Genomic DNA, 19577 nt, shown 5'->3' on the forward strand with positions numbered 1-19577 from the left:
CCCCCTCAGCCCTACACCTCTAACCCTGTCCTGTTTCGTAGAGCCTCATCTCATCTCAACTCGGGTCATCGTTGTTTTCCTGCTGTTGCTGTTTCCCCACGATGTTGTAACTAAAGCAGAGAATACAGACATGGCCGCCAGGCAGCTCAGGCAAGTGCTTCAGAAGAACACTTTATGACCTAATGAAAGGCATCTACGCTGCTTTTTGAAGTCTCTCAGACGTCTGCTTTCGTGAACCACCGATCCCGTACTGAAGACAATGCAGTTTGAAGTCTCTTTTGTTGTTTGTTTGTTGAAAACATAATGCCAAGGCTAATGATGTTAAGTTGAAAGCTTGGATGAGTGATCTTGAGGGCCAAGTTGAAACCCGATGATTACTTTGCTGAATAGCTCTCTGCTGTACTGAGGATGTGTTTTCCCTGTGTGCGTGCCTGTGAACAGTGGTGCATTGCCACACTTTACCTACGAAGTATAAACATGAAATGTAAGAAGAATTAGTTTGAATCAGTGCTCTTAAAACCAATTCTTTGTTATGGACCAAACAAACAAGTAATATACATTTAAAGTCAAATTGCAAACACATTTTCTTATAAACATAGATATTTTACTTTTCATTTACACACAGGATTTCTCACAGTAGCTCAGCCACAGACATTTCACACGCACAACTTTTAGATACCACCGCCAACATCAAGCCCACCTCACTCAGGGACTAATGGGATGTGTAAATACCGCAACCTGAATATTAGATTAGAAAATTACCCCTAAACATATCTCCAAACTATATGGGGACGGTGACAGCTAATAAGAGCCAGTTGTTCTCCACTCCGTTCCCATGGAAAGAAAGAAGGGACGACAAAGGAAAGAAAATCTAATGATGACTTTGCTGCAATGGAGGTCAGGATCGTAGCAATTAGGGGAGACCCCAGGGTGCCTCTGTCTCTCACTTTCCCTTTTGTTGTAGCATGTCTTCTAATCTTACCTAACTCCACATCTGGCCTTCATCCTAATTTAATCAGTTACCAAATAAAATGTTAAGGTTCTGGTTACTGTTGTCGAGGGATGTAAGACAAGGAGTTAATAGAGATGTTTTGTGCAAATGCCATTCATTATCCCTCAACCACGTTCTTTCTGCCAAGTTATCCATCTAGCTTTAGATAACCGTATGTATAAAATGTCAGTGTCTCTACTGTCCGTGGTTTGTTTACCATATGGCGGATATCTTGTTTATCATTAATGATGGAAGCATTTGGTGAAAAGTCCAGAACGCAGCATCCAATTCCAGCCAAGAGATTATGTTGGATGAGCTGAGAGATTCTGTGTATCATTTCTGAATACTTACATCATTCCGGTCAAGCCACTTTTTCTTTTTGTTTGTTTTCACTAACACACTTGTGGTGTTAATCTATAATTGGTTGTCTGACATTTTTGAACACTTTCTTCACTAAGTAATACAATTGCATTGCATCCTGCTTATACAAACAGCCAGTGTTATTGTAGTGATATTGGGTAATTTCTGCGTGTCCTCACAATCACCCCTAACCCAAGCATGGGCTTTGATTGGTGGATCTGAATCAGGGTTTTGGTTTAGATTGGTGCATCTTTTGAGAATGACTAAAGCAATAAGTCTCCCGTTGAGCTTTAAGGGTGGTGTCTGTCAGACCTTTTAAATCATTCTTGATTGCTAAAACTTACGAGCGGGTCATGGTGGCTTTGGCAAGCTTCTCGTAGGGCCTGGAGTCGTACTGGGAAGGCACAACATGTTGCGCACAACCCTGTAGCCTGCTGAAGGAACAGCTTCGAGCTCCGGATCCAGCTGTGCTTTTTTTTTTAACAAAGCAATGGCAAGCCATATTCTATTTGTGGAAAAATATTTGTTAGCAAACTAATGTCATATGCGGCGATTGGAGAGAATCGGTTTTGAAGTTTAATCAATTATTAAACAGAGGCTTTTGCCGCCACATATCCCAGAGCCAGGTTTTAGTGGAGCAGCATACTGTCGTTCCCCAGATGGACCACATTAACTCACCCTCTTCACAATTCTTCTTTTTCGTTCTCCAGCCTTTATCATTTTGCATCTTTGTTTTAGAGCCAAGGCTTTTCAAAGCCACAAAGCAGCTATAAACATCTCTGTAATCATGTACTCTTGTCTGCTCATCTTTTCTTTGTTTTTTCAGTTAGGTGTTTCATAGGCGTTCCTCTTTTTCCGTGTCATACTCAGTCCTCGGCTCTCCTCACTTCTCCTCCTGTAGGTCTTTTCCGGATGGAAAGTGCTCCAACTGACCCAGCGCTTTAGGAATGTCAACATGCATAAATTATTACTGTCATGCAGATGTTTGCTCTCCCCTCTGAATGTCACATGGCATCAGGGGAACAGGAGAGTGTCTAACATAAACTAAATATCCTTAAATTGTTATTTTTCTAATGCTTTTCAAAGCACAAATTGAGGGAGATGCTTTGGGGGGCCTAGATTATGGAAAAGGGAGAACGAAAAGGATGTTGTCTCCCATGCTGTTAAATCCTGGAGGAGTAAACCCACCCACCAGCATTACTGGGTGGAAGGAGCTTGTTAAAATGGCCCCACTCGGCGCCCAGAGCTTTGGAGTATACACTGTGTTTAAAATACAGTTGACAGTTACTCTGAAGCACTCAGCATCCATTTGCAAGCTTCGGGGTCGAGACCTTCCTTTGCTTCTTTGTTGTGGTTCAGCTGAAGTGCATAGCAGGTTGCCTTTGTTATTGAAACAAAGTTGAATGTATTAAATGACTGCCTTTGATGCGCAAAAAAGCTTTGTGACCGCTATTAGGGCAAGAGCGGTGACCTCATATTATAAATGTCTTCCCCCCTCTGTTTACCTCAAGAAAATGAGAGAATGAATTGCCGTCTTTATGGCATTTGGTTAAGTATCATTGTTATTATTTGTGATTAAGATGAGGTATTGCTGCATTGAGGTTTTCTTCCATCAGCACAAAAGCACAGAGGCCTGCTATCAGCTTTATGGTTCTGGTAAACAATAGCGGGTAGCACAGCAGGGGCCTAACCTGTAAACTCTGATGTGGTCGAGATACAGAAGTTAATTTCCATGCAGGCGTCCTGCAGGCAAGTAGCTCAACTGAATAGTTCTGTCAGAAAGATTTAGTTATATGACTTCCATGTTTTTAAATGAAATTCTACTGTAGTTACAAGAGGTCATGGGAAAACTATGATAAACATTGTACATTTATTTAAACATGAAATGTATAAAAAGCTGCTCACTTCATAAAAGGACCTCACCGGACTACCCTGACTTCTGAAAGCCCCTACCACTGGTTTAATTTAGTTTTAAACATGCTATTAATTGCAACTTGTATTCTCTTCACATTAACAGTCATATCTGTTAAAATTAATAAACAAGCATATATATTGCAATGTTGGGATAACCTGAGGAGGTGACAGCCAGAAAGGGAAACACAATACATGTGAAGTAACTTCTTCTTTTTTTTTTTCAAACATGTGCCTGTAATCTTTTTATGGCTGTCTATGACAACGTTGTCCCCACATACTTGAAGGTTTTCTTTGATCGACTCTGTACTTCTCTAATGATGCCAAGTTGCTGACCTATTTCACTCACCACTAATGTTCAAGTTCTTTTTAGACTGCCGCCTTGACTTTCTCCCACAATTAGCACTGTTGTCACTTAGCAGTTATGTCAGTCAACCAACACTTAGATTATGTCACCGACAGACATGTAGTATTGATACCCTCTTGTCATACTCGTTCAGTGTTCCTGTCACGTGTTTAGTGGCATTTTGTTCTTTCTCAGGCCCGTCTTTTGTGCCATGCTTTAAATATAGTGATGTATTTGTCTTTTTAGTGCTTTTTTTTGCTCTTTTGGATGCTTTTCATGTCCCTTGGAGCTTTAATATATAATTCAGTCTTCGGTGAGGATGTGTGGCATTTAAATGGGCCCTTTTGAAAGGAATATTAGTCACCTTTGTTACTTCAACTTTATTTCTAATATGCTTTCCTGTCCGCTACAATGGACTTCTCTACCATCTTAAAAAATCCACATTTTTCATGTTCCCTGATCTCTGAACCTGAATTGCAACCTACTTTTTATTCATCTGGAAACAATCAACTACATATGTGGTATTCAGATGTAAAAGTGATGTTGTCATATTTGACTAGCCAGCCAACACTGTAAACGGGTGGCATTTGGATGATGTGACATTTGCTTCCGCATATTAGCCTTCCTCTAGCCAAGCTGTTCTGAGTTACACTGACTGAAAAAGGGGTCAGAAGTCGTACAGATGCACTCTGATATGATTGGCACTTGGGAGACTCATGGTTTCACACTTTGGGGATTATCCTCCATTTTCCAGAATGTTCTGCCTAGAGACTCCGAGGGGATGACCTCATGATTGGCTGATGGGGGTTTGGTGGGGTGTATATGTGTGTAGTCGCATGATCATGATCAACCAAGTTCAGAGAAAGATTGCGTTGGGATCTGGAAACAGTGCTTCAGTGCAGCCGTTATATAATAGAATAGAAAGTAATGGTTGGAATAGGGGATTTCAGCTGGGACCATGCCTGCAGCTACAGTGCATGTTTGTATTCTGAATTTATTGCCCTCTGTCAATGAATAAATTGGCCAAAGGTTAAAGCATACAGACCACTATGCCATAGGTTTATGTTTTCTGTGTATACCTTAAACATAGTGAATAAAAGAAGTGATCCTAGAAACCGGAAGGAATTTAGTCATGCCTTTTAAAAGTATAGCTGAGCTCGAACCCTGGGAAAGCAACTGACTTCATGTGTGTTTATGTGTATGTTTGTGAATGCACTGATTGCATGCATTGATTCAAACTATATGAACAACTGTGTGCTGTGGTATGTTTTTTCATTGTCTCTTTCCCTCTACCCCCCCAATTGTGTTCCCCGTTATCCGTTATTCCACTTGTAAGCACATCTAAATATAGACCAAGAATTTGCTTAGGGGGCACTCTCTTAGTAGTGGTGGTTAAAGAGAAGACGGGGTATTTGCTGTAATTGTAAATGCATGTGTACAGCCTAAGCTTGGGAAGAGAGACAGAGAAGCGTAAAGAGAATCTGGCAGTTTCTCCTGGCGCTCGCTCTTTCCCAGCTGCTGTGCAGCTTATTTGTCCCTTCCAACGAGTGGCGCTCTTTGGAGTGGACATTTTGCCTTTGCTCAATACCTTTTTAAATACCTCCTTACCTCAATACAAGTTTCACCCGCTTAACACAACGCACATGGAGACAAGTCCAGGCCCTTTTCTGCCTTCTCTCCCCTCCTCATTGCTTGGAAAATCTTACATTTCTGCAGAAAAGAAGTGCACACATCCTGTCCTCATTAGGCCAGGGAAAGGAGAGGGATCTGGCAGGGCCAATTCTATAGAAGCCCCACACATGAGCCTGGACGAACAGAACAGGCATGCCGCGGCGTTTTATATGGCTCTTGTTCTTAGTCTTTGATGACACTGTTTAGAATAGGAAATATCTAATAAGTCAAGTATTCTGTCTAATGTGCTGCCAGTGGGTTTAGTATTTGCCTGGAGGTCTTGAAACACTATCTCCGCCACAGCAATAATATACATTTAAAATTCTTATGGAATGGGTGGGAGGGAGCGATGTAGAGAGAGAAAAGGGGCAGCTGAGAGTACATGCTGTAATAGTAACCATGTGCAGTTTGGAGCAGACTAGGGTGGGATAAGATGGGACATACCTTGGGACTTTTGAAAACTCTCTTTCTGTATGTCTCGTCTATTTTCAATTTATCACAATCATGTTTCAAAAGACAGCAGTAGCTAATTGAAGCTGACGTTGTATCCATTAGGACTGGGGCACATGGGGGAAAGGCCTTAATAATGGGGTAACTGTTGATCTTGAACATGTTTATAGAAATGATTTTGATTAATAAGCACAATTCTATTCATGATGCACCTGACAAACCTGCAGCTATAAGAGGAATGTTTAATTGATATGACGCAGTGGTCCAATAAACTAAAATGGCCTTTACCATCTTAGTCTTTTCTTTTTATGTATTTTTACTTCCGACTTAGCTTCACTCTACGAGAGAAAACAGAGTGCTCGGGGCGCCTGGATGGCTTACCTGATTAAGTGTTCTACCCACGTAGAAAGGCTTGGTACTTGCCTCAGCAGCCGCGGGTATTCAGCTATCTTGTGCAATAAAGGCCTAAAATGTCAAAAAATATTTTCTTAAATATATAAAAAAAGAATGGCTTCAAATATTTTCTCAGCATCTACAAAATATATTCCATGCACATTTTTGACACTTCTGTTTATTGCAACTGTTTTCACCCACACATGTCATTTCTACATATACATGTTCAGTAATTTATTATTTGATAGGTAGCATTTAGTTTTATATGTTTGTCTCGTTCCTGTCCCCTGGGAGCCAGTGGCGACTTCTTTATAGTCTTGAAGATGGCATGCTTTGGTAGCAGAATAAAGACGCTTGTTTTCATTGTCCCTTGAAACCCAGCAACCTACTCACATTGATTTATATCATCTGTTACTGAACGCTTTTTATTGCCACAACGGCTGGAACTCTCCCGACATGCGTTAGTTGGAGCCAGGCATGAAATCTCGGCTGCTTTAGACACAATACCATTGTCGCTGCACCAAATGATTTGATTATTTTTAAAAGACATTTCCAATATTGCAAGAATGTGCAACATGATTTTAAGACCGCAGGAAAAGTCCCAGAGCATGCCTTCAATGCCTGTGGCTACATACGAAGCTCTCCTTATTTGGTCAATTTGTCTATGGTTTCAATGGAGCAAGTTATTTGGTTTGTGTCCTCTTGTAAAGTCAAGATCCAAACAAGAAAGAAACTATGCATAAAAGAAAATGAATGCTCTGATCCAATTTTTATTTGATGCTCTGATCCATGTCTGGGAATCTAACACAACATCTTTGTTTGGTTTAAGATAATGCAGTTTGTTTTGATGCACATACAATTCTCTAGTTACGCAGCAGGTACCAGCTACGTGTGTGTGTGTGTGTGTGTGTTAGTGGATACCATATTTTCTATGTATTTAGGGATGATAGTGTTTGAGTTTTTCAGTTTCTGCCTTTCCTTTACTTGCACGATTTAATAACTGCTGTTTAAGGGTGCATCTTACATCATGCTCTCTCTTTTCAGCTATCATGTTGTGGCAGCTGGTTGGATGAAAACAAAACAGAAATCAAAACAAATAGTTGTGTGCAAGCTTCATTTTTTCTTCTTTTTTTTTTACAGTGAAGCCGCAGCCATTTCCGGTAGACCTCAAGGCTAAAACCAAATCAGCAACAGTGTAAACACAGCCTTACCTTTCTCTGTTTCTGTGTACAGCTGCGTCGATACGAGCAGAAGCGTGGCATTCGAGACCCTGCGGCAGGTGTCGACTCTTTGTCACGTCACAGCGGAACAGGGCCGGACAGCGGCTTTGGGAGTGACAGCGCTCGCATTCGCATCGTCCAGATAGAGCAGCAGAGTGGGGCCAGCCATCACTGCATCGCTAGGCCCTCACACAAGTCCACCATCACCAAGAACCTCAACTTCATCCCTTTCGACATATTTCTCACAGCTAGTAGGCTGTCTGTCATGACCTATGCTTGCGCCAGTGCCCCAAAAGCCCTTCCCTCATTGTCAGATACCCCCAGCACACCCGACAAGAAGGAGCCTGGGGAGAAGGTAAACTAAAAGCCTGTGCCATTGTAGCTTTTTCTATTCCAGAGTCAGTTCCTGGATTTGGTTGTCCATTTGTGTATCATTTTTCATACCTTACACAATAGCAATATGTTTTATTTATGCAAGGATTGTAGTGGTGTCTAAGTACAGAGGATTAATATTACACAGTAATGGTATGTGGTTTATGAGAGTAATTTCATAAAGTCCGAATGCACATAACTGAATCATATTGGCCTGTTTTATACTTTATCACAGATTTGTATGGTACAGTTAGTCATAACGCTATTCCATTCAATCTGTCACTGCTCATCTAGCTGACTTAAGACTTTAAATGCACATGTATATGTATATGTATGATGTATATTAAAAGGGTGCTCTTTGCACTTAGTCAGGGGTAATATGATCTGGGCTGATTTGTAAGTGAAATATTTCTGGGCAAAAACTCAACAATGTCCCACACAAAATAGAAAAACAAATACATAGTTGTCACTGACATTTAGAACTTCTAACGTTTTCTTTTTTGGTAATACTGTCGATTTGCTCACATCTTCTGTACACTGTACGAGTGGCCATTTTAGTTAGTACAATGTGTTCTTGTGAACAGCCAGTTCCCCAAAACAGTGGATGTACAGTGTATGGATAGGATCAACAGGATCTTTCTAAATTGCATGATGTTGGTGATTTAAAATGGACCAAAACAGAAGTCAATAAATGCCTCAGATAATTGCAGTGGAGTCTGTGGATGGTGTGGCTTAACACAGTTCCGACTGAACATTGTGCTTCTGCTTTAGGTGGGAAAGAGTGCCCTTAACTTGCAAGAGATCCTGCTTGAGTCTCCTCCAGCCTCAGCCTCCCCCACTCCAGACCCTGCTCCAACTGCCCAGGGTTCCCTTGCTGGTCTAACCGCAGAGGACATCCTCAACAGCAACAACTCCCAGCCGGCCTCTCCACCGCTGAAAGGCAGCCTGCTATCCCTGAGTGGCCTGCCGACTCCCAGCCGCTCGTCAGCCCGCCAAGCCCTGGGTGTGACCATCGTAAGGCAGCCGGGGAGAAGAGGGGCTGGGGACCAAGTGCTGGAACCCCTCCTGTATATCCAGGTGATGCAACCTTCTGCTCTGCTCAGCTGCCACCACCGCAAGCAGAGGATGGAGCTTTCTGTGTTTGATGTGGCCTTAAGAGGAGTAGCTTCTGACTACAAGTGCCTAGGTAAGTGAGATCAAGAGGGGGGAATGGCAAAGTTCGTGTGGGGAAGATATACCAAAGGTTGGGATATGATCTTTTGATTAAAATATAGACCCTATTTAATGTACATAAACCTTTGCTACAAACCTATTATACCCACAGAGGAAAACTATCAGACTAGTGAATGTTAAATATTTCTTATATATTGTATAATATTTCATTGTCCTGTTCTCTTCCTTTTTTCTTTTTCTTAATCTCTTAATATCTTTCATCCAGACCCAGGAAAGACTCTGCCAGAGTCTCTGGACTACAATGTGTTTTGGCTGCAGACAGTAGCAGGAGAGGTAGACAGTAAAACTGGCATTCCTCCCCCTCTGCTCTGCCTCCAGATCAAAGATTTCCTCAATGGACCGGGTGAGGGTCATGCACGCACAACACACATTCTTCAATGCATGCAACATTTATATACTCACGCTAACATGCTTTTTTACTATTTAAAGGCATCCGTTTCACATTTAATCCCATTTTAGGGGACATGTCCATCGCTGTGAAGCAGCAGATACACACTGATCAAACGCATCCCAGAGCAGAACACACAGGTCTACTTTTCTTCGGTGTGTGCAGACGATGAGCAGTCTCATTGACGTTGCGGATGTTTTCCACAGTAGGCCACTGATATTGTTAATACTCACACCAGACTACAGCTCCTGTGGATTTAAGTGTGTGTGTGCGTGTGTAATGTCAGGCTTCTGTGGGTTTGGCTTTCACAGGATTTGGTTGTCTATTTTTAGATCGATATGATATCCATATGAGCAGCTTAAAGCTAAGGTTGTTGACACAAGGGTGCGGCTGACATCCTACCCAAATAGTACAGCAATGAATAAAATCATGAGTGGGCTTTTGAGTGTATGAGAGTGTGCAACCTTGTTATCCCAGTGAGGGTTTCATGCAGTGTGTGTGTGTGTAGGCGCAGGACATCCTTCAGAGTTCAGCTCCCTGAACCCATAAGGCCAGATGCTGCAGATGCATACTATTACTACACACACACACACACACACACACACACACACACACACACACACACACACCCACACACACAACTATGGACATACTTTGACATATAGTCTGTCTTTCTTCCACATGTAAACAATCACGAGCACATACTGTACATATAGATAAAAAGGGAGCTCCAGGCTTAACTGTAGGTGTTATTGATGATGGTTCGGGGAAGCGTATAGCCCCCTCGCCCACACCCATCCCTTCCTGCTGTCAGCGGAAAAGCCCTCAGCTTTTCTGTCCACCTGGAATCACACAACACAATGCAGCTTTATGTACACCCCTGAAATCACACAATACAGTCACACACCACCAATGTCCATCAACCCCTCTGCTCATTCCAGATGGCGGCAGTTGTCAAATTACAGCGTGCATGACCTTTCCATGAGGCATGAATTACATCAGAATTTCAGTCAACTTTTGAGCTTATATGGTTAATAGATTCCTGTCTGATGGGTTTTCACTGGATACAGAAGAGGCAGGTTGATGTGAGTAAAGAGAACTCATCCTTTAATAGAGAGTATATACTGCACTGACCTCTGATCTGCCTTTGGAGAAGAGTGAGAAAGAGAACATCAGTAGGTGCAGTATTGTGTCCAGGTCAAATAAATATTTAAACAGATTTAGGTACACTTTGGTATATTTATGTATTCAAAACTGCGTATTGTACTGCGCTGATTTTACATCTTTAAGTGATTTATTGACAGGATGTTTTACTGAACAGGGTTACTGCCTGTCATATCTTTATTGCATTATGCTGTGGTTACATCTGATTCGAGTGTTTAGTTGAAGCGCAGATGTCGACATTGCACAATTACAGTCAGGTGTTTCCCTTGAACCACTAAAGAGCAGAGGCATCCATGTCTCAGAAGGATAACTTCAATCATAATCACTCACATTCATTCTACCTATATATACACAAACACATACACACACACACACACACACACACACACACACACACAAACACCACCCTCCATAATAACTCAGACAGGATCCAGGCTCAGTGTGAGGTTGCCCCAGGTCAGGCTGTGCTGGAAATATCTAGAATTGACCACACATGCTACTGGTTCCCCCTCACCCCTTCACCCACAGTCACACGTACATAGCACAGCCGCACACGCGTGCACACACACATTTTCAGTTGTTTGGTTAGATGGCTTTCTGGTGGAGATAATTATTCTCTTCAAGGATAAGGAATCAGAAGAATGAAGAGCAGGAGTTTTTGCGGTATACAGTCATTCCTGTTGTGTAGACAGTACATAGACAGTAAGAAAAGCATCATTCATGATAAGGTTCAATAAATGTCTTGATCTGTTTGAAGTGTTTGGATTCACCTAATTTGATCATGAAACCAAAAGGAGTACAAGGAAGAATAAAGGGAGGATTGATGAAGACAGGATTAGGTAGAAAAAGGGAATTGTGCATTGTATTCATCAATTCTGAATGCAATTTTATAACTACCTGTCAGTGTGTATATGTGTGTGTGTGTGTGTGTGTGTTACGATTGTGTGCATATCATGTCCGGCGGCACTTCTTTGATTCAACCAAGGCTTCACATTTGATTTATTTAAACAAGGCGCAAACGGAGAGCAGACCGCTTTGAGGCCGTGTCTTGCTGTGTGTTTACAGCAAAATGCTCGCAATTTCAGCAGCATTTATTCTGCAAGACCAAACAAAGCTGCCCTCCCAAGGATGCCGAGTGGGAAACACTTGTAACATGTGTACTGTAAAGTGGATGGTGTTTCAGCGCTGACCCTCACTCAGCAGCCGCTTGCCATGTACACACACACACACACACACACACACACACAAACACACATATAAACACTACTAATACAGCTACATACAGGAAGCCACATTTGTAAACCAGGGGGGTTCAAGGCTTGACCAGCAAACACATACATGAAAAGGCCCCGGGTGAGTTTATTTTTTCCAACATGGGCAGGGTTCAGTGATTGACCAGCGAACTCACAACACACACATACACTTTTCTTCCCTCCTCATCTTTCCTACTCAGTTCCAGTCTTTGAGAGGGTCAGTGAGCGAGTCCAGAGATGTAACTGCTACCACTTGGAGACAAGAGAAGGAACAGGTGATAGATTAGCTAGAACAAATTGGAACCATTACTCTCCTGTGTCCCTGGTTCCCGTCAAGCTATAGGTTTGTAGAAATGTTGTCAGTTACTGTATACAAGCCTGTGCCCCTCCGAACCGTCCAGAACCACTCTAATTTGAGTCAGATGGTATCTGAGGTGCGTGTCACTGGCCTCACTTGGTTAGAGGCTTTTCTGTGGCAGTGGGATTCTACAGATACCCCCCCCCTAAAAAAATAATTGCCATTACAAACACAGACATACACAAATACCCTTCACATACGGAACCTGTGTAATTGGACACATTGCCACCTGTGTCAGACACAGGCTTTCTGCTGTCAAGAGTCAAGCGTAAAAGTCAACTAGAGAAATCAAAGATGGGGTGGGAATGAAAACAATGTTCGTTGTGCGCACACACACACACACACACACACACACACACACACACTCACACACACACACACACACATACACATACACAACACCAGGTTCAAAGTGGGGACGGCGTCATGCATGACCTTGCCAAAAAGGCACAGTAACCCGGGTAATAAGCATATTTGATCTGCCCCACTACTTTGCAGAGATATATACGTGTGTGTATGTGCCTCTGTCAGACCTTGATCTCCCACTTTCTCCAGCGCTAATAGAGGCTGACACCTGAGAAGGGCCAGTCTATGATTCTCCCAGCCTGTTCACATTAAGTCCTGTTCTTTAAAGGTATGTGAACACCAACACCACCTCTCAACCTCTAGGCTTGATGCCTGGTCGATGCACAGGCCTTCCACTGACAGTCTCCAGCATGAAATAGCCAGTAGTCTTATGGCTGGTGTTCCCAATTAAAACACTCATATGTGTGGGAAGGCCACTGCTCGAAAAGCCCTCTTTGGACTCCCCATGATGGCAATGAAAGTGACCGCATTTTTTTTTTAATAATTGATTTTTCCTCCCTTTAATTAAAAAAAATATATCTGCAGTTGAAAGCAGCATTACATAAGATTGCAATTTGCGTTCTCAGTTCTTCAATGACAGTGTTAAAGAGGTGCGGCAGTGTATATTGTTGAGAGAAGTCTTTATCATAGTACAGCGTTACATCCTAATCCATAAATGTAGGATTTTGCTTAAGTCTGTCAGGGCTTGTAAATAGCTCCTTTTTCTGTTGTAAGGTTTATGTTTCCTTGTTTAATGCCGTCTTTGTCCTGATAGTGAAACCACATGGAACAGGGCTGTAAAGGCTATCTTGCACACACATTTTTAGAGAAACTACCAAACGTAGGGAAAGGACACAGATGTACTCAACTTGAAGCCATATAATGCTGTTTTGTGATTTTATTTGAATTTTTTAAAAGACTAATCTTTTGACATCGCTCCAGTGTAGTAAAAATGTGCGCCATCGGTTGTTGAATCATGCCATTGGGAAGTTGTACAGATGTTGTACAGGGTCCTCTATGGACAGTTGTTTCTGAGTTCACACAATGTAACTCTAAAACTAGTTCAAATACTCCTGGGCTGGCCCAGAATGCTATAAGCTGCATGTGGTAGCTCAATTCATAGGAGAAGACAACTCCTCCACCCGTGTCCAGATTAGGTCTTGACTTAATGTTTCTTGGTTCCTCCAAATATGTAAAACAGCAACATAAGATGTATGTATTTGAATCTCCATCCATTCAGATTTGTTTTTTTTTTTTTTGCAACAATGGAAAAGAAGTGCTAATGATGATTCCAGGCCACCAAAGACATACTATTCATCAGAATCTTTAACTCAGGATTAATGTCCCTTATCATGTAAAAGATACATATAGGTTAAGTATTACATCCTTGGGGTTATAGCGAGCATTAACCATTGTACTGCTCTCTCCGGCCAGGTGACTTTCTTAATAAACTTATGATAAATCCCTTATCGTCACATCAGAACTGGCTGGGTGTCGGGGGTAGAATGGGATAATCAGGGCGGGGGGGAAAGAGGGACCTCTGGATGGAGGACAATCGATAATGAGGACCAGGTCTCCCTGTGCAGAGGCAAGGCCCGGCGCTGGCCCTGACTGGGTGATCAGAGACAGCTTTATGTGATTACAGAGGGGGGATGGGTTGATTAGATTGAGGGGTGGAGGAAGAGTAAAAGATAGAAATGACTGAGAAAGAAGCAGAAGAATTGGCTAAATGAAACAGAGAGAGAATGAAAAAGTGAAAGAAGAAGGGAGAGGAGCAGAGGAACAGCTGCATATGGGCTATTTATTCCACCACTGGAAAGTGTTCTGGTGATAAGTCAAGTGGAAATGATAAGCTACATTGCAAAGCAAATTCCACCTATCTTTCCTCCCAATTCCTCTCTCCAGCCATCCTTTCATTGGACCATGTGTCTCACTTCCACTGGATTAAATGAGAAAAAATCCTAAGGGCAGCTTGGCAGTGCTCCCGCTCATGTCATCCAGTGCTCGTACCTGGGAAGGAGACAGACGGGAGGCCTAAAACCCTTAAAAACCCTCTAAACTCTGGTGCCTTGATGAGACCATGAAAACCAGCTGTGCTTGTTTTCGGCTGCTTCCCTCTCCCATCATCATGACCAAGTGGAAAAATGGGATAATGGAAGTGGTGTAAAACGGCATTGAGTTAATTCATGTGTCTCTGTAAATTCCAGTCAAGTGTTTGAAGGCTGCAGTGCACCAGAAAGAGAGGTAGAACGGGAGAGAGCCGAGGAGTCTTGGATTTATGTGGCTGGCACTAAGAAAAGATTCTCTTCTGCTATTCCACAGTGTCAGGTTAGGATGTACAGTGAGACAGCCAGTACTTGTGTGTGTGTGCATATAAGACAATGAGAGAGATTGAGACTCTGCCCTGCTGTTTTATAACAGGTCCTTACATGCAAAGCTGAGTGATTAGAAGAGGAGGAACTCCTGATTTATGAGATATGGTACCAAGCAGTATTCCATCGGTTAGATAGCAACAGATCTTGCTCAGTGGGACATTTATAAAAACTGCCTTTTCCTAAAACCCTCAAATGAATTGTGTCCAGTTAACGATGGGTTTCCAAATGACAATAGTAAGTTTCAAAGAGCATGGGCCTCAGCCAAAAGTGAATTTATTCAATTCGGGTCCTTGGTTAAACATAGTTTAGAATGGCCTGTTTTAGCGTTAAGGGAAACTAAACACTCTTTCACAAATTGAATCATAAAAGCTACACATAATAATCATTTCCCATGCAAATAGAACACACAGAAACCCCTGGGAAGAGTGTGTTCTAATCAATGTACTTCTGGTATGAGGTACCTTTTGTTTTGTCTCGACAATAAAGTCATGTTTTTATTACCTGCCCGAAAGCACTGCTCTTTGTACTTCCTGTCTTATTTCATTTATTTCCCAACAGATGATTTTGAGAGATTGCTCTGAAACTTTCCATGGAAGGAGTTGTTGTTTGTAACGGTTTTAAAAACATTGTCATTTTGTCATATTTCTTTACCGTTTATGTCGTCTCCTCATTTCTTTTTTCTATCTCCCTCCACAGCTGAGGTGAATGTGGAGCTAAGGCGCCCTCTGAAAATCAACCCCACACTGGCGAAGCTGGAGCAGGCCAAAGCTTACCTGGAGAAAGTCCTACCAAACACCACATTGGATACCTCCAGTAAACTGCCATCTGCTTCCCCCACCCCTCACTCCTCCCCTACGAAGACAATGCCAAGGCCCTTTCCTTCTCGTTCAGAGCCGCACCATCAGGCCTCTGCCCTGGGGAAAGCCAGCAGCATCGGGGCCATGGCGCTGTCCTTCCACAAGGTCTCTCTCCACACTGCCCAGATTGTAGTCGTCATGGAGACAGAGGCCCATCCAATGAGGCCCAGCGTGACTGTAACCGTGTCGGCCATGACAGGATGTCTGAACGTGAAGTCAGGGCCTAGAATAGAAGGTCAGTAAAAATAAAAAACTTCTTTAATTTCTTGCAGGAACTAAAAAATAACATTGGGCTTATCTGGGCACACGAGAAGCACAAGACACAGTTGCGCTGCTTCTTTAACTAGACCGTCAAAACATTTAATATTCTTTTTTCCAAACCACCTACTAAGACTTCTCTGAGCTCAGTAAATGACCCGTGGTGTTTAAATCCAAAGTAACAAGGGCCTAGACCTTAAATGACTCACTCATTATGACTGTTTTTTTATGTGAAAATGAAAAAAACATTGCCACTTGTTTCAAAGAAGTTCTTGAAACAGGTGGAGCTACATTGGAAACAACTGCAATGACTTCACCCCATTTGGCAAATTGTATCATCTTTTAAAGAAACCACAATTTTTAGACTCAGTGTTACACTCCACTGAACGTACTTGTTTTTTTGTTTTTTTGTGTGTCAGTTGCCTAGTACGCAAACCATGTGTGCCAACAGGAACCAACCCAGACCCTCTGAAAAAACTACATGTACAGTACACAGAGCTCCAAATATCCAATACAAAAATGTAGTGGAGAGCAAATTGTGTGTAACCCAACCGATATTGATGGAGAGCTATACCCAGTGCACCACACTTACATTTGTTATTATTATATTTGAATATTATATCATATTGAAATTGATTAGGTATTAGCTGAGGTGGTGCAACATGTTCCTAACATGAATAGGAATGTGTTTTATAATAACAGCAGGATGGACAGTATCAAAAGAAGAGAAAAAAAGAGTATAAATCCATTCTGAATATTTCTTCAGTATCTCACTGCATAGCACTGAGTCAGACTTTCCACTTCCCCCCTTGTTTGTTGAAGAATATGTGATGTGTCTCTGCCTTTTTGGACAATTTGACACACTGTCATTCACTCACACTGGGAACCAAATACCAGACTTGATTTTAGTTTTATTTGGAATATTGCAGTTTTTTTTACACATGCTAGCAAAGCCCTCATCTGCCAAAAACAAGGTTGGTCAGTAAACTGTAAAGTGAGATGTTTGTGTTAGTCTTGGATCTAAAGTTGTTGCGAGACTCTGTGTGTGTGTGTGTGCGTGTGTGTGTGTGTGTGCGTGTGCGTGCGCTCGCATACGAGCGCGTGCGTGCGCACTGGTGTGTGTGCATATACTTGTGTATTTGATGGCAAAGTGTATGTGTGTGTTAGGGCCCAAGAGAGAAAGATATTTTTGTGTGTGTGCGTGTATGAGAGCGAGATGTTTGTTTTCGTGTTCGGACCAAACCCTAACTTTTCATCATCAACACTGACTATTATCCAGAAGGCATCACTGTGTTTCCATTCGAACAATCAGAACTGCTAATGTAAATTAAAAAGCTTCCAATTTCTCTGTGCTGTTGGGTGTGAGCCGAGAGGCTGTTTTTTGGGGGTTTTTTTGGCATAGCTTCTAAATTTGACATCAGATGGGAAGAGAAAAGATGAAAGAGGGTCAGGGGCTGACATGCCCCGTTAGGAGATAACAAGGAACACTCATTATTTTGTGAGTAGATTTTTTGTACCCCAGTACCAATGAGCAACACATCCCCTGTTGGCTGGGGTTGCAGGGGGACGAGCACAGAGCTGGAACTGGGCTCCCTAAGTGCCTGCATCTGTTTGACAGATGTTGTTATATTGGGTTACTTCAGATAAAATGATTGTCGAAAATGTTAATTAAAACCTCAAACAATTTGCACTTTGTTTACTCAAATCTGCATAACTGCACAGTGACACAATACTCAGCGATGCTGCCCTTGCTCTGATTTTCACCAGCTTTTCAGCTTTCTTTCATCTTTGATGTGTTGACTTCGATAAACACAGTTGAAACTGCAATGGAAAAAGAAATAGAGTTCAAAAACAATTGTACTAATATGAAGGCTAATCCCCTCCCGCTCACTTTGCTTTCACATGAATCTACTATTTATTGTGTGTTTGCTTCCATTGCACACAGAAATAAGTTTCAAAACATTTGTTAAGAGTGGTTTTCTTTGATTTGTTTACAGTAAACACCTGGAATGGAGATTCATGTGCAGTGAACTGTCTTTTCATTGATATTGTTTACCCCACAGTTACCAGCACCTTGACACAGAGCCACAGCTCAGCGCTTAAGATATTATAATTTGACTAGACGCAAATAGAAATGTTTGGATCAGGACCCAGGTGTTTATTGACATCCATTGGATCCTTTATCCCCAGTTTGGCTCCAAACTCTTTGAAATAGTGTTTGTTGTTATGGTCCAAAAAACACAACATTATCTATGTCTGTTCTGAACAAGACATTATAATAACTGCCATAAAACTAATGCTGTCATCGTGTGTGTACCAGAGGTTTCATTTAACTCCTCATGTATCATGTTTTAGTGCTCTCTGAAATACCTGAGAGGTTTAAGATCCTGTATGTAGATCTCATTATTGGCCCTGGTATTTCATCTCTTTGCCTCATCTCTGAGAGCACGTTCAAACTTTCTGTGGAGGATTTTCGTGTACATGGCACCAAATGCCCACAAAGTGGATTTTTTTGCATGGGAAACTGTATTTTTAAACAGGTGTCAGACGTTCTCCCACTGAATAACATGTTTTCCTCACCCAGTTGTCTTCTTCTTTTTCTTGCTTGATAACTTTACCACTCTTAGAGATCTTTGTCACAACACACACAAGGATTTTCCCTGAGGGTTTCTTCACATAGTGTTTCCAGATTTGTTGCCATCGAAAGGAGACAAACTGTCTCCAATTACACAGACTGATCGCTGGTGACAAGAGATGTATCTGCTGACTTTTAGCCTTAGCTGCACTGCCTCCATCACTCAGCACTCTGGCCTCTCCAGTCCGCTCTGTACCTCAGAAAATGGATACCTTACAGAGATAAAGGTTAGGATTCCCGTTCTGTTAGGTTGAGCGTTTGAGCTGCCACAATAAGTCAGCTGGAATGACCCCCCTGGGAGAGGCTGTACATGAGAGATGTAAGACAGGAGAATGTAGTATTACTACTGCTCTACAGTATGTACCACTACTGTTGTTGCTGCTGTGTCTCTGCTGGTCCTCTGTGGCAGTCTGAGATTGATGGAGCACATCCTGAGCAGACCTCAGGATGATGCCAGTGTGCAAAGAGAAACAAGAGAGGGAGAAAGAGGGAAGGGAAGAGTTGTAAATAGAGGTAAGCGGGAGGTTGTTTGAGACATAGAATTAGAGTGAGAGAGAGGAGGAGTCAGATAAAAGAAATTCTAGAAAATTACACAATTAGACAAAGAGAAAAATGCAGATTAAGCAGAACGGGTTAAATAGTGAAGTGAAAGAACAGGTGAATGAGTTGTAGGACAGAGAAGCAGAAAACATGCTTGTCAAAAAACAAAGTTGGATAGAAAGAAAAAGAAAGGAGATATAATACAGGACAGAAGAGAAAGCAGAAGACAGGCACACTGCGTATGAGCAGTAACAGGGGTCTCTTTGGTATAATGCCATTACACTCACCCCCACCCCGTCTTCGTCAGCGTACATCCATAGCTGCAAACGGGGTGAAGACCCTGTCTTCCACCCCCCCTCCATCATCCACGCAACATCTGGGGCTCTGTACCTGGTCATGGCAGCCCCCTCTGCCAGGGGACAAGATGGAGAGAGAGGGGATTAGGTTGACAGTGAGG

At 42.2% G+C, this 19577-nt stretch overlaps 1 protein-coding gene across 2 annotated transcripts in view; it reads left to right on the forward strand.

Moving 5' to 3' along the window:
• The window catches only part of LOC117946102 (vacuolar protein sorting-associated protein 13B-like), a 335261-nt gene that overhangs the window by 232178 nt on the left and 83506 nt on the right, over positions 1 to 19577 (forward strand). For both annotated transcript variants that reach the window (XM_034873955.1, XM_034873954.1), the window contains exons 35-38: positions 7356 to 7697; positions 8486 to 8900; positions 9153 to 9290; positions 15527 to 15922. In XM_034873955.1, the coding sequence (XP_034729846.1) occupies positions 7356 to 7697; positions 8486 to 8900; positions 9153 to 9290; positions 15527 to 15922 (1291 nt within the window). The remainder of the gene's footprint in view (positions 1 to 7355; positions 7698 to 8485; positions 8901 to 9152; positions 9291 to 15526; positions 15923 to 19577) is intronic.

Source organism: Etheostoma cragini, chromosome 6, assembly GCF_013103735.1.
Source record: "Etheostoma cragini isolate CJK2018 chromosome 6, CSU_Ecrag_1.0, whole genome shotgun sequence".
In the NCBI taxonomy this organism is placed as follows: Eukaryota; Metazoa; Chordata; class Actinopteri; order Perciformes; family Percidae; genus Etheostoma; species Etheostoma cragini.